At 53.5% G+C, this 15,265-nt stretch overlaps 1 protein-coding gene across 1 annotated transcript in view; it reads left to right on the top strand.

The window, feature by feature from the left end:
* Window positions 1-15,265, top strand: part of PLXNA4 (plexin A4) — a 393,937-nt gene that overhangs the window by 312,314 nt on the left and 66,358 nt on the right. The window contains exon 10 of the mRNA XM_079931118.1: window positions 10,560-10,760. Coding sequence (XP_079787244.1) covers window positions 10,560-10,760 — 201 coding nt within the window. The remainder of the gene's footprint in view (window positions 1-10,559; window positions 10,761-15,265) is intronic.

Below are 15,265 nucleotides of genomic sequence, written 5' to 3'. Positions count from 1 at the left end.
AGTGTGGTCCCCAGATCAGCAGCAGCAGCATCTTCATCACCTGGGACCTTGTCAGAGATGCAAAATGTCCCTCTCCACCAGCTGGGTGACCCCTCGGGGCTGCGGTCAGCACTGTGTGATTCTGCTGCACAGACCAGTCTGCAAATCACTGACACAGAGTCAGCCTCCGTGGCTAAGACACTGTTTCTGTTCCGTCCTGATCTTTAGTCTTATCCTTGAAAACTCTTCATCACCATAATAGAAATACTCTATGCCTATGTTGTTTCCTCTCTGAGATTGTAAGTTTGTGGGCAAAGGCCTCAAGGATAATGGGTGTAAACACATTTTGGAACAGTCTGCTGTTGTTCAAACATTATGGTGCTTGTGTGACTCCAACCGCTGGGCCAGTAGTTCTGAACAGAGTGCTTTAGAATGCTGTTGCTGAGAATAGGAAGATAGAGAGGTGATATATCTATATCTATATCTATCTATATCTATATCTGTATCTATATCTATATCTGTATCGTGTTGGTTAGACCCCACTGAATGCAAGGACAGGGCACTCTCTCAGCCAACGCTGGACTCAGACTCCAACATCTCTCCTACCCCCAAGTCTTGGGTGTACCTTCCAGCCCCCTTCACACAGCCCCACAGGTGCCATGCCCATGTGGCAAAGCCATAACTGAGAGCAGGGAACTGTCCAGGTGCAGAAAGCATAAGGGCTGTTGGGGGACTGGATGGAGCATGGTGAGAACAGAGAGGCCCACCCCCAGACTCCCACCCCACTAGGAACCCTAACTTAGGCCAAACCCTTAATGGCAGGAGGGAAGCTGTCTTGTCTCTGAAAGGGAGGAGCGAAGGACACCTCACCACCAGCATCTGCTGCGTTGAGCTCTCCTCACCCAGGAAAAGACTGAAGTGTGTCTGGCGATGAGAAATTTCCAGCCCCGGATCCCACTTTCCCAAGCGCCGGTGGCTGAGCAGGAGCTCTCAGGGTAGAATGGGCAGAGCAATCCTTTGCGGAGGGAAAGACAAGGAATGGTGAGGTTGTCAAGGGGAGCGAACGCTCCCAATTGGGTGGGGGGGACAAGAGGGGCAAAAGAGACAGAAAAAGCAGAAATTTGAGAACCTCATTCAAGGTAATTAAATGATTAGGAGCCTTTGAGATCCACCAGATCCCTCAGGTGTCTCTGCTTTCCTTTTATTCCTGGGCCTCTCCACACAGGAAATCCCTGCTAGATACACCAGCCTGGAAAGCTGGAGAGAGCCTGAGAACCTCTTTCTTTCTGCTCCCATCAAGTCACTTGTAGGTTTCAGACCAGAACAAGAAGAGGCTATGGAAGTCTCTAGACACAGGCCCTCTGCCTCTGCGATGGGGTCTGTCTATGGCTGGGAACAGCTGCTCTGAATTCGTAATCCGAAAAAGAGACCCAGACCTAGATTATCCCTTCATAGGGAAAGGGAGGAAAGGGGTTATGTCTTGGCTTTAAGTAGGAATGTGAATCTAATTTTTAATGTGTCAATTCTCTGCTTCTTTTTTTTTAACTAAGACAAAGTGGAGCTAAAGCTAACAGGACAGACAGGGGTCTGACAGCCAAGGGGCACACCTTGGCATGAAGACCCTGACGAAAGGCTGTACATTCTCGGGACTTCCCTGGTGGTCCAGCAGTTGAGACTTCACGCCCCCAGTGCAGGGGGCCTGGGTTCAGTCCCTGGTTGGGGAGCTAGATCCTGCATGCATGCTGCAACTAAGAGCCCACGTGCGCAACTGAAAGATCCCGCGTGCCCCAACTAAGACCTGGCGCAGCCAGACAAATAAATAAATAAAATATTTTAAAAAAAAGAAATTTAAAAGAAGGCTATCCATTCTCCTCAATCCTGGGCCTTTGTCTTGGGGTGCAGGGTCAGAAGCAGAAGAAGGGCTGGTTGACCCACCCAACCAGGGGCTAAGAGCCCAGGAAGCACCTCTTCTTATGTTGTTCAGAAACCTACAAGTAACTTGATGGCAGTGGAGACAAAGAGGTTCTCAGGCTCCCTCCAGCTTTCCAGGCTGGTGTATGTGGCAGGGATTTCCTGTGTGGAGAGGCCCGAGAATAAAATGAAAACAGAGACAATTGAGCTCTCTGGTGGATCTCAAAGGGCCCTAATCATTTAATGACCTTGAAGGAGGTTTTCAAATTTCTGCCTTTTCTGTCTTGTTTGCCCCTCTTGTCCCAACTTTCTTTCTTTTAAATATGTAAAAGCAGCTGGCATCTGCTGCTCAGAAAGAGGAAAAAAACCTAGAAAAGAATAAAACAATAGCCCACCACGTTTCCCAGTGCAATTCAGGGATCTCCATAAAAGAATAATGTCTTCAGGTGCCCAGACCGCAAGCCAGGTACAGCACCCATGTGCACCTGGTGGTGGCAGAGGTCACTGGGGATTCACAGAACCTCAGAGGGTGTGGTGCCAGGGTCCCCAGAAGAGGAAGAAGCCTGGAGGAACGTGACGGATGGAGGGATGTGAAGAAGGACACACCCACCGCTGTGGCCCCACCGCCAACTCTTTCCATTTTACATGAGCCCTTTTACCGGGAGCCTGGCGAGCATCACAGTGACAGGTATCTTGGAATCGCCGTGCCTCCCTTATCACTTCACTGAATGGAATTAACTTCGGCTTCTCTTTTTCTTGGATGCTTATTTATTCTAAGAGAAGGAAGTCTTTTTTTTTTTTTTTTTTTTTTTTTTTGCGGTACGCCGGCCTCTCACTGTTATGGCCTCTCCCGCTGCGGAGCACAGGCTCCGGACGCGCAGGCTTAGCGGCCGTGGCTCACGGGCGCAGCCGCTCCACAGCACGTGGGATCCTCCCGGAGCGGGGCACGAACCCGCGTCCCCTGCATCGGCAGGCGGACTCTCAACCACTGCGCCACCAGGGAAGCCCGAGAAGGAAGTCTTAAGGCTGTACTCCTGGTCCACAGTTGGAGGCTGCATTCTACCCAGCTCAATAATGGACCATTTTGAATATAACACAGAGGAGAGGCCAGAGTCGACCACCTCACGATGGTTGTTGTAGCAGCGTCTTCCTGGAGATAAGGGGAAAAGAAGTAAATAAATATTTGTGGACTGTTGTCTGAGGCCAGCCATTGCAGGTCAGCGGAAGAAGGTCATATTGTCCTCAGAGCTTAAAAAAAAAGCCCCGGCTGCTAACAGAAATATAATGATCTTTTTTTAATGTCGTTGCTTTGTTGTCTATATTTTTGTTTCTGGGAAGAGCTGGTAACAGGAATAAGGGGTAACGAAGAAAATTACACCTCTGAACGGTGACTTTGTAGAAGCCCCAGGCACAAGTGTCCCCTCTCCATGCCAGGGGAAGAGCTTATTCATGGCATGATCCTCTGTAGCACTGTTACAGGTCACCTCTCATCCTACGTTACCCACGTCTTGCACATTTCCCATATGCGGGGCATTGTGGGAGGTTGAAAGGTGTGTAAGAGATCTGTAGATCTGTATTTAGAGACGTGTAAAATGGGACCATTGGTCCACATGATTGCTGAAGTTCTGTAATTATCAGTGGAAATAATCTGGAGAGCACCAAAGAGAAATCCACGCCCAAGAAGTGGTCTTACTGGGTGAGTGTCTAAGTGTGGCCTAGGTCTCCCAGTTCTGCCCAATAGGGGGGCTCACACAGCCTCAGGCCTGGAGCTCCCCTGGACTTCCAGACCCAGACTCACCCTGGGAATGAAGGGGAGACCCAGGCCCAGCGGTTCTCTGGAAGTCCCTAGGTTTTCATTTGCTTTCAACCTTTGAGTGTGGGGATGCAGACAGAGGCCTTTTGTTAGCCAAGAGGGAGGCTGCCAGGTGGCCCTCCAACTCCCCGGCAGCATCCTGTATCCCTGGGAAGGCTTTCATCCGGGCGTCTTCCAGTTTCAACACTGGCTTTGTTGACTATCACCAGGCATGTTGAATTACCTCTTTTTTTTCCCCCGAACAAAGAGTGCATTCAGGTGAAGTTATTGGTCTGGAACAGAGAACTGGTCAATCACTGTTGTTATTATATTAATGGCAAGTATTCTCGAGTAATTACAATTATTAGAAATAGAACGCCCAATAACATATGTTGTTTATAGGCACTAGATTCCAGTTACAAAGAATGATTTTGTTTCAACTAATGATGACATTGTGATAACAGCCCTGGGTCTTTAGATCTGCTGCCAGATCCTGGGTACCAAAGAGAAGAGGGAGAGAAAGGCGAGGGAAGGCTGAAGTGGGACCGCAGAGTCCTTTCAGTCCTGTTCTCCCAGTATCAGCTGAGACCCCTGGCTTCCCACTGGAATGGACTTTCACCGGGGCAGCCATGAACAGGGCCACGCTCTCACCTCCACCAGGCGGGAGGGACCACTGGTCTCCCAGTGGCTTTGGAATCCCCAGGCTCCTCTGCTGGGTGGCCTGAGCCCCCCATCAGGCCCACACACTTAATAACAGTGATCCTTGGCGAACAAAGGCGAACTTCCACGGAAAAGCCAATCCACTGAGAAGAATTTATCCTCGCTGGACTATTTTGCTGTTATTTCTCATCTAACCTGAAAAGCAAAGTGAGCTGCGGCTGAAGCTGCACTCTCTGGACTCCAGGCGGGATGGGCTTCGCGAGGAAGCCGAGGCACATCTGGCGCGTTAAATACAGGCTCAAAGAGGAAGTTCCTGCAGCCCCTCTCTTCTTGAAGTTCAACCAGAGTGTTTACTCCAGAGAACAATTGTAAGATCAGAAGAGGCAAAATGAATTCTATTTGATTTCCAAAGCTGTGCTTGAACGTTTCTCCCCAAATCCCCTACCACCCCGATACCGCTGAGTTGAATCTATTGCCAGGACGGGTATCAGGAAATCTGCTGATCCCAAGGTCAGTCCTCCCTGGGACTCAAGCGCTGGCAAAGCAGGGGAAGTCCGGGCCCCGGGACAGCTGCTGAAATGAGCCCCATGCCTAGAGACAGGGCAGGCCAAGGGCATTTATCCCCAACTGGACTTGAAGGAGATCAGGCCAGCCCACCTCGTCAGCGATTCAGCTCCCCTTCCTACCGTCCTCTGGGATCCAACCGGAGGGAACAAAAGCACCCTTGCCTTGCCCTTCACCCTCCTTTGAGAAAACGAAGCCAAACCCCTGTGCGCAGGTATTCCATTACTGGGTTGCCATCTCTGCACTCAACTGCACTTTCCATCAATCTCAGCTGCCCTTCCCCCACTTAAGATTATGGGTATTTCCTTTTTGTATTATTACTTTGCTCTCTCCATAAACCAGCCCATCGTAGATCACGTTAATGGCATAAACTTGGGGAACAGCAAAGAAAATATATGGTGCGTTGCATTTTTGTACTGGGCACCATGGGTCTGAGAAGGTGAGTGTAAATTTGGGGGGTTGGTTGCGGCTAGTGCTAACTTGTCTTTGGAATTGATGGGGGCTGAGGTGACGTGGGGGGAGGGGTGAACTGCAATTTACTTATCCCTTAGCTGCCCCTCCGTGCTGCCCCTACCCAGCTCCCCCCAGCCTTGCGGTAACAACTGAGAGAATTAGAGCCCTCATCTTGTAAACACACTAGGGACTGTAAATCCACAGCCCACCACCCCCTCCCAAGGAAGCACCAGCCCTGAAGGCAGCTTTTCCTCTCCCAGCTGGGCAGCATTCTTTATGTCCTGTTCAATTATTTAAATATGCAATGAAACCTCTGTATAAAGCAGCCACCGACATGCTGGACGTGGTAGATGGAAAGGCATCTTTTTTGCTCTCATATGTTGATACTCCCCCTGCAATTAGTGGTGCTGTCTTTACTTCTGTGTGCATTTCAGTGGAAACCAAAATATGCACAGGGCTAGACGATGGGCCTGGAGCCCGCTGGAACCACTTTCTGAAAGCCAAGACGTTTAAAGATCTTCTTGTACCTCAAGCCACCCTTCTCCCCAACCTCAGCCCATTCTCAGGACTGCAGAACATAGCCACGGGCAAAACAGACTCCAAGCGAATCTGGTTCTTATTGTATGCATTTGTCTCCAAATAATCTTGCTAAATGCAGGTGTTTTCTACCCTCCAAGAGCTGGCCCTTTCAAATGATTGTTCAGAGAAATATCTTCCTCGAAAAGAGAAGGGCAGTATGTTTTTAAGGAATTCCGTAAGGGGGCTAGATCATCATCTGGGGACAAAAGTCAGTAAGATGATGGTGAGGGTGTTTTGCTCACGGTCACTGTGGGAACTGAGATAACTGGTGTGCTTAATTTCTTTCTCATGGACATGGTGGTGATTATATGTGTTGTGCTATGAAACAAGATAGCACGTGGCAAAATATGTGTAAGGTGATGGAGGTGGTGGGACATGCGCTGCGTTGAAACCTTGTACCCCTTGCACCGTGTTCATTGTGTTAGCTAGGATAACGGTATCATGCACTACCTATGAGAGCCATACCCACCTGTATGACTATGCCAGGTCACAATATACCAGTTATTAAAATACTTCCTTCCTGGTAGGTAAATGGCACTTCCAGGAGACCAACGTACCCTGCAAAGACCCCCACCTCCTCCAGCATGCAGGGGTCGATATTTTGAATACGACGCTTTGAGCTAGTTTAGCAGGCATTGTTTACCCCCATTTTAAAGATGGGAAAACTGAGCCTCAGAAAGGTTGTATGAGGATGTGCCCCAGGTCACCTACTGGGTTCATATTAGAATTGGGACCATAAAATTCATGGATTCCAAACCAGCCTTTTCATTTTATGGATGGGGAGACTCAGAGGGTTTGGGGATGTGCCCAAGGCCACGTGGCTGGCTGGTGAAGGTCCTGTCTCAGAGCACGCGGAACCTTCCAGAAGAGGGGACTGCCATTAGAGGAGCAGTGAACAGAACTGGGAACTCCCTAGCCATTCCTGTTGTGTTGGGGCACTCAGAGCTGTTGAAATTGTTGGGCACTGAAGCTTCGAAGGGGTGGATAGGCTGGACCATGAGAATTGATGGGTGTTTATGGAAAAGCACACAGAGGCGGGGGCAGGGGAGACGGATCCTTGGGAAACGAGGTAGGAAAAGGGAGTGGCTGAGGGACCAGGTGCAGCCTGAGTCAAGGGGGAAGGACGAGGAAAGAACAAACGTTTTTTGAGCACTTGCTCCCTCTGTGCCAGACGCGTCATACATGGTAGTTCATGGACTTCCCCCAAATGACCCTGTAGAGGATGAGTTTTTAATCCCCGTTCGTAGTGAAGCCGAGCAATGTTTAGAGTCCTTTCAAGACTCAAACTAGCAGGAGGAAGATGGACTTGCACTTATACATATGGGATTCCCAAACCACACTCTTTCTAGTTAAGAAAGCGCAAAGGTGAGGACCACGGCCGAAGTGCTGGGTAACAGGGCCTCAGAGTCATGGAGAAACGTGGAAGTCACTCTGAAATTTCCTGCGAGCATCAGACTCATAGGTGCTTTTGTACCTGGGATCTCAGCATGAGGCTGGGCAGGGTCTGGGGAGATGGGGTGAGAGGAGGGGGCAGCACAGTGGCAATGGTCCCTTTATGCCTTGTTGTCTAGGGGAAAATGGCCATTTTACATTTCAATTAGGAGAGACACCGGGGTCAGTCAGCAGCGCCACCAGAGGAAAATGGGCCCAGCCCAGCCCTGGGCCTCTCCAATTATTATTAATGAACTTAGTCTCCGAGTGGCCAACCTTTTTATATGCAAACTAGGCCATTAAGGGGCCACTGGCAATCAGGACTCACTACAGAACTCATAACAAGCCCCAGTGAGAATCTTACAGGGGGAAGGAGAGAGGCTTAGCTTCCATCCTGGACCAGAATCGGTCCAGCCCCTAGGCGAGGTTCCAGCTCACCACAGGAGGGTTTCGAAGCCCCCTGGCCCCCAGCTCCTCTCTGGGAAATCCTGGCCCACCATCCCATCCTAAGGTGGTCCTACTGCCAGTAGGAACTTGCCTCTTTCATTAAGAGGAGGAAATATGGCGGGTTGGCGTGGGAGTTCTTCAGCTGCCAGCACATCTGTTGACACTGAACCAGTGTTTTTCCTCTCCCTGGCTTGGTTTCTCCTTTGCAAAGTAGAAGGGACCCTTGGGTTGGTTCAGAGGACTCTCAGATTCAGACACCCTCAGCGTACCTTTCTTGAGCTGCCGTATTTTCCTGTGGGACTTGGGGATGAGAGATCCCAGCTCTTCTGCTCTTACTCGCAATGCAACCCTAGACGCAGCTTGTAGCAGGAGGCAAGGTCAGGCTGTGCATGCTTTAGGAGAGGGACAGCTGCCAGGTCTTCGGCGGGAGGGAAGAGCGGGGTCAGGACTGGCCCGGCCCCTCTGGCTCACAGCTCGCCACTTGTCATCCGTCTTCTCTCCTGAGTCCCCAACATCACACATCGGCCTCTCCAGCCCGAGCTTCATCCTTTTCACAAAATCGCTCTTTTCTTCTACGTGTCCCGAGTTCTCATCTTGCCGGAGCAGGGGGATGAGATGCCAGCAGAGGCAAGGGCACGGGATGGAACCATAAGATTCTCGCTCCACGTGGGACCTCGTGGTCCCTGGAGACCCACACGATCTAGAGCCTCAAGGCCACAGGCAGGGTTCAGGCCGTGTCCTCTGTCCCCTCCCCCTCCTGCTGGCCTGCCTCCCTGCTGCTCTTCTTTGTTTTATTTATTTTAAACTGCGCCAGAATACACATATCATAAAATTTACTATCTTAACCAGTTGTATGTGTACAGTTTAGCGGCAATAAGTACATACATTCACGTGTGGTACAGCCATAGCCACCATCCATCTCCAAAACTCTATTCATCTTTCCCAACTGAAACTCTGCACCCGTTAAACCCTAACTCCCCCTTCTCTCGTGCTCCAGAAACCACTCTTCCACCTTCTGTCTCTATGAATGTGACTACCCTGGGTACCTCCTATGAGAGGAATCCATGGGTGAATTTTCAAGATTCACCCGTGACTTAGCGTGTGTTTAAATTCCTTTTTGAGGCTGAATCGTATTCCATTGCACGTATGTATCACATTTCGCTTATCCATTCATCTGCGGGGGCACCTCCGTTGCTTCCACCTTTTGGCTGTGTGAGTACTGCTGCCCTGAGCATATGGGCATCAAGTATCTCTTCGAGACCCTGCTTTCAGCTCTTTTGGATGCAAACTCAGAAGTGGAATTGCTGGGTCTGCTGCTCCCCCGTTTAGCCATTCAGGATAAAGGCGTGGATAGCCTGGAGGAGAGGAGGGCATTCATTTAATGGGCCTGGGGTGCTTCCCTAAAGCAAGGCTACAGGGTAATCGGGAAGAACAGAGGTGAGACCACCCAAATCATGGACTCAGGACTGGTTAGAGCTGAATGGGGCCTTGGATGCCACCCAATTGACAGATGAGGTAGCTGAGTCTCAAAGTGGGGATTGATGCGTGGTGAGCTCAGGGTTCCACAGCTCGTCAGAAGCTCAGCGGCCCTAGAGCTCTTCTCCCTCCAGCTTTCAGTGACCGGGGGGCTCATGTTTGTTTTCAGACCCCGGGGGGGACAGCCGCCGGGTGCCTGATTGCCTGGGGCCCCTCCCATCTGCCCTTCCCCTGGCCTCCTTTCTGCCTTACTTTGCTGGGGAAGAGGACTGAGGTCAGGGGGGCCCCTGAGAGTCAGCAGTGAGCCCACGGGGCAGCGTCCTCATGAAGGATGTGTGAGCCATGCTTTTGTCCGTCTACCTGCCCAGAAGCCGTCTGTCTGGTGGGCATGCCCCAAACAGTGCCACAGGGGGAGGAATCTGGGGCTGGTGGGACCTGCCTGGCCCGGGGCCTCACTCCTGTCCATGCAGCTCCTGTGAATCCAGCCACACGCCAGCTCCCACCTCCCAGCAGGGCAGAGCACCGTGCTCCTTATTTGACCCCATTCTCCCCCCAGCCCTCCCTGAACAGAGCTGATTGCCCCAGCGAAAAGGGGCCCAGTGATCCATTTCCTCCATGCCCGAATGTGTTCAGAGGCCCCCCTTGGCTCGGGGACGAGCAGCTGGAGGGGACGCAGAGTGTACCTGCTCTGAGGGGCATGTTCTTGGGGGCCGGCCATCCCCGGAGCTCAGTCAGAAGCTTCTGGATTTCAAAGGTCTCTGGGGCTCATTGCAGAACATTCCCAAATGCCTTATGGAAGGTCCTCCCACCCCTTCCAGACTCACATTCCAGAGCCTCGGCCCAGGGCTTGTGTCACTGTGTAGCTGCTCGCTTGGGCACCTCTGTCCCAGCTCTTGGCAGCCCGGAACTGAGGCAAAGCGGTCTTCAGCCCAAAGTGGGACAGGACGCCCAGCCAGCAGGGTCAGTCTGCTAGGGGAGGAGGGTGCTGAGAGGGGAGGGACCGCGGGGAGTCTGGACCAGAGGGTCTGGGGCGCATTGAAAAAGAAGCTGACGAGGGCAGGGGACAAGCTCTGTGAGGAGGGGCCTCAAGGTGGGGATGCCGGGACCCGGCTGGCTCAGTCTCACTGCCTCCTCCACGGTGGTCGGGGGTGGGCAGCAGCGCCGAGGGCCGTGCGTGGGGAGTCCTGGGGAGGGTGGAGTCTGAGAACATCTGGGTGATACCAGGGGCTTCCCGCAGCCCGACCTGAGCCTCACTGTCTGTCCCCAGGACTGCCCGCAGCTGCTGCGAGTGGACAAGATCCTGGTGCCCGTGGAGGTGATCAAGCCCATCACCCTCAAGGCCAAGAACCTCCCCCAGCCGCAGTCGGGGCAGCGCGGGTACGAGTGCGTCCTCAGCATCCAGGGCAGCGAGCAGAGGGTGCCCGCCCTGCGATTCAACAGCTCCAGCGTGCAGTGCCAGAACACCTCTGTGAGTGCCCGCCCCGTGTGCCCACCCGCCGGGCGCTCTCCTAGGGTCAGGACTGCCCCGAACCCCCACAGAACCGCTCAGCTCCCCCCGACAACTGCTTCCTCCAACCCTGCTAGCCCGGCCCAGTCCCCCAAGTGTCTGCCTGTAGGTGTGGCCCTGTCGTGGTGACCCAGCAGGGGCTGCGGTGCAAGGGGCTTTGGGGCCCGCCTTGGGGCCGCTGAGCGCTCTTTGTGGGCAGATGTATTTACAGGGCGTGCCCATCCTCCTTCCTGAGAGCCGCTCTGGAAACCCTGGGTCCTGACTTCCTACCAGGGCTGACCTGGGGGCCTCATGTGAGCCCACAAAGGCGCACCTCGGCCTGTACAGCCACACAGAGGCTGTTTCCCAGCACACGAGGCTTCTGAGACAGACCAGCCCCTGCAAAAGGAGCCTTGGAACAGGAAGGAGCCCCCCGGGGCTGTGCTGTGTAGATCGGCACAAACCCTGCCCAGTATTTAGAAATCCAGGTTGGGTCCATGCTGGACCAGCAACGGGTCAGCAGCCCCCTGCGGCCAGCAGCCTTCGCCTGGTCCCTGGTCACCACACAGTGTGCCCTAACAGTGCGCCCCTGCCTGCCAGCTCCCCCGCCGGCCCCGTGGCCTTCCCAGCCCCGGCTCTGCTCTCCCTCATTCTCTCTTTCTGGGCTATTGCTGTGCACCCAGATGCTCAGAGACTAACAGACTTAAAGACTCGTAACATTTTCAAGCGATGTGAAACCCACCTTCTTCTTCACTGTGCAGAGGAGAAACCGGAGGCCCAGAGTAGGGGCAGGATTGGATTTGTGGGGCTGAGAGTTACATACTTTGGGGGACCTTCTTTAAGAATGAAATACGTCAATACAAATGAGATACGCAGGCAGGCCTTAGGAAGGGCCATGTGGGTGAGTGCAGGGCCCTGAAGCTGGCCCTGAGTCTCCGTTGACTTCCAGGGTAACCCACCCTTGCCCCGAGGGTCAGTGACACGCCCAAGGTCACACAGTTCGTGAGTGGCAGGGTCTCACGACCTGTGAGAAATCAAGCCCGCCCCACCACCCTTGATTTTTGGTGGCAGAGGGGGGTCTCAGAGGAGAGCAGAGAAGAAAAAGAGAGACACAGGAGCATTCTGCATGGGGTGACACGGGGCTGGGTGGACAGGCAGGTCACTTCCAGCCCACTATTTGGGGACAGGCCCCGGGCCAATCACTGTAGCCCTCGGGGGCCTGTTGGCAGAGAACAGGGCAGCTCACAGGCAGCAGTTGGAGGAGGGTTAGAAGCAACTGTGGGTATCCGTGGCCTCCTTTACACAGAGGCTCCAGGAGATGTCAAGTGCTGCTAATAATAGTGCCCAGTCCCGCCCCTCAGTCACTGGCAATCACGGGAGTCAGTGGGCCGCAGGGGACAGCTGGCCGGCTACAGTGCCAGCCATGAGGCCCTAGGGCTCTAGGCCCATCTTCCACCGACCCGCAGTGGTCCCATGGTTTCTCGTCGTGCCCCAATTTACTGCGTGCAAAACAAGGACAGGGAGACCGATAGGGGGTAAATTTTCCCCCTTCCCGCTTTACTGGAACACAGCTGGGAATGGGTCTGCTGAGCCTCTGGGGTCCTGGAGATGGACACAGCATACACTGGTGTCTTACGTTGGTGATAGAATGATAGAACTTTGCAGCAAAAAATCTCAGACAAGGGAATGGTTGGAGGGAAGAGCGTCCAAATTGTACAGAGGTCTTCTCTTTGCTCTAGAAAGTAGGGAGACTGGGGTTCACTCTTTCCCCAGGTGATGAGCAACGTCGTCCAAGAGCTGGGCCACGATGAGCCAGACCTTGACTGAGACACTTAACCTCCTGGCCCATAGGAGCCTGAAACACTCTTCCCCCAGCTCCGGGCTTTGTGCGGATCAACTGCCCACTGATCATAGAGGGCTATATAAATGCTAAGTGGAGCAGAGGTGGGGAGTGGTGGGGGATGCGAGCCAGTGGTCCAGGGTCCCCAGCAGTCCGCCCCTCCCCCTGCAGGATGCAGGTCAAGGGGGAGAGAGGGCATCTCCAGGAAGGAGCGTGACCTCCCTAGAGGGGGGAGGTCAAGGGGTTGGTGGGCAATACTGGGGTTAATGATTTCTGTAATATTTTAGAATTGAGATCTCAGGAATGAGGAGAAGGAGGAAGCAATGCCCAGCATATTTGATCCTTAAAGCCTTTTTTATTTTTCCTTCAGAAAGAAAATGCGTGCACACACACGCACATCTGAGCACATAAGTGTTCTCGTGTGCGTCCGTCTCCATGTGTACCAAGTGTCTGGCGCAGAAACACTCAATAAGTGCTGCTGTTATTATTCCACATAAACAGAAACACGGGGAACACAGGTGTATTTTTGCACAGCATCCCCAAGTGCACACACATAGATTCAAATACACGATAATATTTGGGTGCTCATTCTCCGCAGCAGGCACTGTGCCCAGAGCATCGGATGGTTATCTTGAACCCTCCCAACAATCCCGTGAGGTACGCACCACGTGTAATTCCCACTTTACACGTGGGGAGTCTGAGATTCGGATCCTCTGCCCACATTCACACAGCCGGTCACTGCGGAGCCCCTACACGGCACTACACGTGTGTGCCCGTGTGTGCTCACATGCACACGCACATCTGAATGCATAGATCCTACGGATGTGCACAGACCTCTTCTCACTTCAGCACGCGTGGGAAGACGTTCATGTGTGCATGCAAAGACGTTCATGCACGCAGACGCTCCCATGCATACGTGGGCAGTATGTCTTGCCTTGATCTTGGGGGATCTCAGGTCCTTCCTGAGAGGGGCCTGAAGGTTCTCTTGATCTTCGACCAACACACCCCTGGTTGCTGCCTGCTGCTTCCACTTTGGGTCCTGGACAGACCCAGGCCTGAGAGGCAGGAGCCTGGCTTCGATGCCGATTTAGGCACCACCAGCATCCCTCCTAGAGGTCGGAGCAGCCTGACACTGGCCCCTGCCACCTTTCCCCCACTGGGGCCTTGGAGGAAGGGGACGGGAAGGATGGGGGCAGTGGAGCTTGGCTAGAGGCGGAAATGAGAAGGGGCGTCTGGAACGGGTTCTCCCCCCATCCCCCCTTACACACTTCCCCCTTGGCTGTCCTCTGCCTCCCTGCTGCTAGCAGATGGCAAGGAGCAGCGATTCTCTAACTTTCACAGCACCAGACTCAGAGTACCTAACTGGAAATGCTCCTGTCTCCAGAGGTTCTAGTTCGGCAGGTCTGGGTGGGGCCTTGGAATCTGCATTTAGTAGGCCTCATCCCCAGCCCCACCCCCATGACTCTGATGAAGGTGGTCCATAGACCACCATGAGAGGGGAAGAGGGTTTTTTTTGAGAAAACTCACGACGACTTGGAACGACCCACCCAGACGCGAAAAACTTAAATCTCTGGGGAGTTGGCTAGTGGGCTTCGTGGCAGAAAGCTTCTGAGTCCCCAGCTGAGTTATGGGATGATCAAAACAAATTCTCCAGTGTTGCTTCTGCAGGGCTAGGGAGCTTCGCTTATTCTATGGCTCAGCCCAAACCCTGGCCTTGGCCCAGGTGTCATCAGTCTCGAGGGAGATTATACGAGAGTGTGGATGGTACAAGGCAAACCACCGCCATTGTGGGACAGGCACCACATGTGGCTCCCTGGCCTGGGCGTCATCACCAGGGAGTTAGTGAAAACTTCTGGCGTGCTAGGTTAGAGCCCGAAGAAGGCTGGACACACACCCTACTTACGTTTCTGTAGGAGGGCAGCGTCACAGCATGCTCATCATGGAGCACGTTCTGTCACTCAGGAATATAGGGCAGGTTCCCAGGTTAAGATGATAACATCTCCTTTAGAAGCCCTACGGATAAGCTACAGAGGCAGAGGCCCTGAGACCCTCCACAGCTGGTGCATTCCCGAGTTTCTGTGCTGCCCTCCCCTCAGTGAAGGAGGGGGCGTCAGTGGCCTGACACAACAGCCACGAGCATCCCCACGGCCCAGCCCCACCAAACTTAAACTCTGCGTTAAAAGAGCCCACTGGCTCTGCAAACACAACTTCAGACCAAGTCTCCTGGACTGAACTCTTCCAAAAAATCGCCCATCCTCAGCCCCTCCTCTGCAGAAAACCTGTCTCAGCTCTGATCCTCCATCTCACCCCCTGTGGTGGGCAGAATCTAGTGGAATAATGAGAAAATCAGGTAGGGATTGGAAAAGCTGCCCAGGGCAGGTTCCAAGCTCCTGCTGCCTGCCCTCCTTCCCCGGGGATAGAGAATGCCTGCTGCAGAAGGCGGACGGGGGTGGGCATACTGGGGGCTGCCTGAGAGGTACCTCCCACTTCCCCCCCTCCCCGCCTTAGCACCGCAGCCCCGTGGGATGGACCCAGCTGGGTGGAACATTAGAGGAGAGCCCGGCAGGGAAGCGGGGCCCAGAGGCAGCTCCCTGCCGCCCCACCATGGGCAGCTGTGGAGCTGGGGCCCCTGCTCTGTCTTGGAGTC

This window comes from Stenella coeruleoalba (assembly GCF_951394435.1).
Source record: "Stenella coeruleoalba genome assembly, chromosome: 9".
Classification (NCBI taxonomy): Eukaryota; Metazoa; Chordata; class Mammalia; order Artiodactyla; family Delphinidae; genus Stenella; species Stenella coeruleoalba.
Note: the sequence above shows the minus strand (reverse complement) of the source record. Positions and strands in the feature narration are given on the sequence as shown.